At 23.9% G+C, this 6,670-nt stretch overlaps 1 protein-coding gene across 1 annotated transcript; it reads left to right on the plus strand.

The window, feature by feature from the left end:
- Nucleotides 1-2,528: 2,528 nt before the first annotated feature.
- Nucleotides 2,529-5,811, plus strand: LOC137828335 (putative vesicle-associated membrane protein 726). The gene is made up of 5 exons (XM_068634854.1): nt 2,529-2,870; nt 3,978-4,119; nt 4,244-4,364; nt 4,630-4,692; nt 5,588-5,811. Exons 1-5 carry the CDS (start codon nt 2,681-2,683, stop codon nt 5,735-5,737), a joined length of 666 nt encoding a protein of 221 aa, XP_068490955.1. The 5' UTR covers nt 2,529-2,680; the 3' UTR covers nt 5,738-5,811.
- Nucleotides 5,812-6,670: the final 859 nt, after the last annotated feature.

The raw sequence follows: 6,670 nt of genomic DNA on the forward strand, positions 1-6,670 counted from the left end.
GGAAAAAGTTTTTCTTTTCTTTGTAAACATAGTTTTGAAATATTTTCTTTCAAAAATGGGTATATCTTAATTTTTACAACTTTTCCTTCATTAATATTTTTAGTTAATATTTCTTAATATTTTCCTTTGAGACTTTATATCATATGGTTTGATATGACATTCACTATAGTCATCTATAAAAATAAGAATAAACTAGTATATATTTTGAGATATTTAAACAATACTATATACCTATTTTTTATAAGTTTTGAACATAAATCTAGAAATATCCTAATCACTATTCATAATGTATTATTGACATAGTTAGTTTTTAATACGAAGAGTAAGAAACTCTACTTCATACTGTGTTTTGAAGATATTTATAAAGGATTTGGAAACCCTCTTAAAAACTAAATTATTCGAATAAATCTGTTAGGATTATATTTATGTTGAGTTAACCAATAATATTCTCCATGAAAAATATTAATACAAAGTTAAATTTATAATTAATCATAAGCTTAATATAATATTGTAAGATGAAAACACGACATATTTTGGGTACCATAGTAAATATATTAGCATAAAGTTGTGACATTCTCATAAAGATTTTTATACAAAATCTCATACACCTATAATAGTGCCTATATATTCGTTTATATTATAAATGACATAAAAAGTGGTTATCTTTGTATTTTTCTTATCATGTGAACAATTTATTTAGAACAAGAAGCTTAATTTTCATGTTTACTTTTTTAAGTGTGAAAATTATTTTCAAACGACTAATTGTTGTATAATTTGAAGAGACTTTGTATAATTGTTTTGAAGAGACATTGTGTACCAACACTTAATTTCAAAAAATATTATACATATAGCATGAAAAAATTGTATACTTAACCTAAAAAAAAGTTATAAATGAAGATCAAGAAAATGAGCGAAGAGCATGAGATTTTGGTGATTATGGTGATTAGACAAAATATTTTTACTTTCCAAAATAATATATTATTTTCATTATTTTGTGTTTCTTATGTTTAAAAGACACTTTTATTATCATTTTTTTGGGTACAGTTAGTATTTTGTAGAATAGTTGTTTAGTGGGCTAATCCAAAACCAAAAGAAATATCGTCAAGAAATTAGGGGTAGAGTTAGAGCTTCAAAAGGTGCAAAAAGAAAGAAATAAAATCATGGTTTTTTCAGAGAGGGAAAACATGCACCTTATAAATGTTTTCAAAAAATGAATATTTGTCACTACAACAAAAACACAAGTGAGATATAAGTGTTAGACAAGAGACATAAATAAAATAGATCAAATTGATTATAAATTGATGGAAAATAGGTAGTGTGAGTCAAACCAATCTCTAACATAACGCTACAAGAAAAAAAAATTAACAAAAAAAATGCATCAAGTCCCTTGATGAAATGCAAATAAAAACATTTTTTTAATCATATTATTAAACTGTGTATAAGTGTTAAAGTAAATTGAAGAAATGTTAATACTTTTATATATATGATATGATTAAATACGAAGTCCCAATATTAAAATTATTTAAAAAAAATCTGAAAATATTAAAGAAGAAATAAAAAAATTAAATTGAATTTATATTTATTAAAAAATAACTAAGATAATATTATATTATAATATATTTTATTAACCATAAATTTAAAATATAAATTATATATTAAAAAATAGATTACTATAGGTTTTAGTTATAATATAATTTAAATATTAAAAATACACTTAGAAAAATATGTGTGAACCTAAGTGATCTTAGGAATTAGGTGAGATATCATTTTTTTTTCCCTCTCCTAATTTTTGAAATTTCTAAGAGAGTACCTTATCTGAAGTAGCTACATCTCTGATGCACCTTTTTCTTCTAAAAATTATTGTATATATTAATAATTTTTTAATTTATAAAATAATATTTAATTTATTTAATATAATAATAATAATTTTTTATTATTTAATTATTTTATTATAGTAGAAAGTGACCTGTGACACTTAATATAGAATTGTTCATTTTTACAAATATTCGTAATAAGAATAATGACAAAAGAAATATTTTTAATTCAATTTGTGGATAGGGAAGCTAATGAAGCAACACGTATGCTAAAATATTTGGTTAATCAAATTTAATCAACGTGAATAAGTTCGGATTAATGGGTATAAAGTGTATGATGATAACAAATATTTAAAATTTAACCTATAAATCAAAGCACTTACTTTTATTAAATTCAACATTTCCAAATCACTCTTTATTTTAATTTTATATTGTATAACAAGTAACATTAATTTAGTTTTAATTTTTCATTAATATTAAGTATGACCAAATCAATACTATTATTGTAAAATGTTAAATATAAATAGTAGTAAACATCAACATTTAATAATTTGAGTTAGAAAAATGTATTTCAACACAATTCTTTTTTATATATATGTTGGATGAAAATAGCATAATATAGAGAAATTAGAGGGAGATGTGGCAGAATGTGATTAGAAGTTTTGTGCAAAAGCACTATTTTTAATAGATTGATAGCTACTTTTTGGGGTTAGAAACATTGGAGATATCCAAACCAAAACTCCTTCAACCCAAATAAACTCTTTCTTCTCTACTCCTAACAATTTTTTCTCTCTTCTTCAATCTGCCCCTCTCTTCATTCTCTTTGCATTTTCAGATATTCAAAATTTGTTCTGCAGTTTTTGAAGATGGGGCAACAGTCTTTGATCTATAGCTTTGTGGCTCGAGGCACCATGATTCTTGCTGAGTACACTGAGTTTTCTGGGAACTTCACCTCCATTGCCTCTCAATGCCTGCAAAAGCTTCCTTCTACCAACAACAGATTCACCTACAATTGTGATGGCCACACTTTCAATTATCTTGTTGAAAATGGATTCAGTACGTCTGCATGTTTTGATTTCATGCATCATATTGTTTTCATGATCGATTAATTCATTTCTGTATGTGGAATCTATTTGATCTAGATCTTGATCATAGCTTTTGTTTACATCTGTTTTCCTTTTTTACTTTACTGCATGTTTAACAGGTGAAATTGTCTCTTTTCTGATCCTTTTCTCAAGATCTAGCTGATAATTTTTCTTACCCTTTTTCAATCTCATACAGTACAGAATATAAAGTGGAAAAAGTTAGAGTGTATCTGGTTTATGTTTTCATAAATACTGAAGACAAAACTAAATAATATTATTGCATAGACAGCTGGTGGAAGTTGATACAAAAAACAAATTGTTGAATTAACATGAGACTGAACAAGATGATGAAATCAATAGAAAATATCATAGAACATCTCACATTTTTTTTTATTGATTATCAAAACACTTTTTTTGGAAATAATTTTTAAACTTTAACAGATTTTGGATAAATATTATATTGTGGGGGTAGTGTGAAATTGTTTTAGAAAACAGTTTTTAAAACCAAAAATAAAAATATAATCAAACACCCTAATTTTCTCTATTATATTTCTGCTTTCTATTTTTTATCAGGAAGAACAGAGAAGAGATTTATGTGTCCTTTTACACACCTAAACCAACAAAATATATATATATATATATATATATATAATATTATATAATTTTAAAGTCTTTGAATAGAAATAATATTGACATTATTCTATAAAAAATTAATTAAATAGACACTTATTATATTAATTAAATTAAAAATTATTTTAAAGACTAAAAATTATTGGTATTTAAATTAATTTATATTATTATTAATAATAAAAAAATTAATTAATTATCAAATTTTAGGTACCAACTTATCAGATTTTAAAAATTTATAAATTTAGTCTGATGATTTTCATAATATGGTGTCCCTTTTACAAAAGAATTTTAGGATCAGAATTTGATTGCATATATGTTCCACTTTAAGAAAAAAAATAGAAACAGTTATGTGGATAATGATGTGTTCACAGGGATGAACATTGATCTGAGAAGTAGTTTGTGTTTAGGGTTTTGTGATAAAGTATTTGGTTTATTTTGGATTTTGCAGCCTACTGTGTGGTGGCTGTTGAATCTGCTGGTAGACAGCTTCCTATTGCTTTTCTAGAACGTGTGAAGGAAGAATTCAGCAAAAAATATGGTGCAGGCAAAGCTGCAACTGCTTCAGCTAAGAGCCTAAACAGAGAATTTGGGTACCCTATTTTTTCATCACTGCATTTTGCTATCATGCATTTACATGCACTTGCAGAAAACACAAGTAATTTTTTATGAGAAACCCTAATGGCATTCTCCAACAATGGTTTGTGAAATGTGCAGGCCAAAACTGAAACAGCAAATGCAATACTGTGTTGATCATCCTGAAGAGATCAACAAACTTGCCAAAGTGAAGGCTCAAGTTTCTGAAGTGAAAGGTGTTATGATGGAAAACATTGAGAAGGCAAGATTTATTTATATACAAATCACATGCTCGATTAATTAAAGTCATTTACTATAGAAAAATTATTATCAATAACAGTTTTATCTTTAAAAAAACATACGAGTAGGTTAATAAAAAAAAGTTTTATTGACATTGATATGGAACTATATTTTTTTGGACACATTAATATATTTAATATTTATTTTTTAATAATTTATGACACCCACCATTCAACAAATATATTATTATTAATTTGATTGAAATATTAATTAGGTTTTTTTTGCAGGTTCTTGATCGAGGAGAAAAGATCGAGATGTTGGTGGATAAGACTGACAATCTTCGTTCTCAGGTTCCATTTTCTTCTTTATTTTTATTTAATATTTTTTCGTTATTTTTTTTATTTTTTTTTTACATTAGTTTTTGCTTATGCCATTACTTAGATATTATTGATTACTGTTGCAACTTGTCATTACATGCTATTTTATATAATTGCTAATTTAGTTCTCACAAATACACTTTTTAATTTTTTTCTTTAATAACCCAACAGTTAGTGATGAGTAAATAATAGTAAAAGTTAACATCAAAACTAAATGCTACACAGATTATTTTACAAATACTAGATCAGAACATAAAAAAATAAACATCACAAGACCGAAAAAACAACTTTATATGATTTTTAATTTAGTCTCAATACCTATTTTTTAAAATTGTTTATCTTTAATCACCCCAACTGATAACTATAAAATAGTTAAAATTAAAATAAAGATGAAATATTGTTTTTTTTTCAAAGGATAAAAGCATTACAAGGTAAAAAGATGTTACTTAACTTTTAATTTAGTCACTATAAACATATTTTGCATTCTTTAATCATCCCAAAACTTAAGGATAAACAAATAATACTAAAAATAGCATAAAATTGAATATTATATGAAATTTATTTCTAAAAGACTAAAACAAAACAAAAATCAAGAATAAAAAAGTATTTGAAACCTTTAATTTGATGACTTGGTACTTCTGTGTTTATATTTTAATCATTCTCATATTTTTTTAATCTCTGAAATGAATAACGATGACTAAATAATAATTAACATTCTTCTTTTATAAAAGCTCTTATTACATTAAAACTTGATATTTCAACTAGAATTGTATATTAACAACAATTATCTGTTATTAAATAAAAAATTATTATAAAAAAATAATTAACATAAATTTGAGTATATATAATATAATTGATCTTGTTGCAGGCACAAGACTTTAGAACACAGGGCACAAAGGTTAAAAGGAAGATGTGGGTTCAAAATATGAAGATAAAATTGATTGTTTTTGGTATCGTGGTAGCATTGTTTTTGATCATGTTTATGTCTATATGTCGTGGCATCAGCTGCTTACATTAGGGTTTTCTTTTTTTTTCCTTTTCTTTCATCAATTTTCCAACATTTTATGTCTCACCCTATATTCTTAATCTCATTAATCAGTCTTTAGTTAATTATATTATCCATTGTCAATGCCCTCTCTAGTATATTCATTTCTCAATTATATTTCCTAAATATAATATGTACATCACACAATCAATAATTCATATTTAATGATTTTAAACTAATCATTCTATTTGTATATAAGTTATAAATTTTTAATCTATTTATTATAACGATGAAACTTATTTAAATTTTTAATCATTGTATTTATATATAAATTATAAATTATAAACTAATCACGTCATGATTTCCAATCTATTTATTATAACGATGAAACTTATTTAAATTTTGATAAAAATAATATAAACTCGCAATTTCTTTATTGTCTTTTTCTTATCTATAATTTAAATATGATTTTAGTTTTTATAAATTGAGTAAATTATAGTTTTAATTCTATAAATTGTTTTTTTAATATCTTCTACTTTTGAAATACTACTGTTGGTCTTTAACATTTATTATAAGATAAATAAATAAATATTGCAAATTTCATATTAATATTATATTACAAATATACTGTGAGACATTATTTGAAATAATCAATTCACGTCTCATTTAGTACATAAATACTTAACGAATTTCACGTAATAAAAGTAAAAAATACTTTTAATACTAAATAACAAAGATTAAATATAATTCTATTTAGAAATCAAAAGTTAACTTATTCAGTTAAAATTTATTTATTTAACTTTTTAAAATATTAAAATTAGTGTAGATATTTTAAAGGTGAAAAAAATAAGCAAAATAATTAAAATTAGCTGGACAATTCATTCAAATGTTCTTTTTGGCACATCTATCATACAAAAGATGTGAGGCTCCAACCAAAACAAGAATCATGCTTCAATGCCCTTTATA

Source organism: Phaseolus vulgaris, chromosome 7, assembly GCF_000499845.2.
Source record: "Phaseolus vulgaris cultivar G19833 chromosome 7, P. vulgaris v2.0, whole genome shotgun sequence".
In the NCBI taxonomy this organism is placed as follows: domain Eukaryota; kingdom Viridiplantae; phylum Streptophyta; class Magnoliopsida; order Fabales; family Fabaceae; genus Phaseolus; species Phaseolus vulgaris.

Excerpts from the sequence above, each read along its gene's own strand:
- LOC137828335 (XM_068634854.1), top strand. The coding sequence starts at position 2,681 with ATGGGGCAACAGTCTTTGATCTATAGCTTTGTGGCTCGAGGCACCATG. Across the intron at positions 2,871-3,977 it reads TCTTGTTGAAAATGGATTCA|CCTACTGTGTGGTGGCTGTT; the intron begins GTACGTCTGCAT and ends TGGATTTTGCAG. Across the intron at positions 4,693-5,587 it reads CTGACAATCTTCGTTCTCAG|GCACAAGACTTTAGAACACA; the intron begins GTTCCATTTTCT and ends ATCTTGTTGCAG.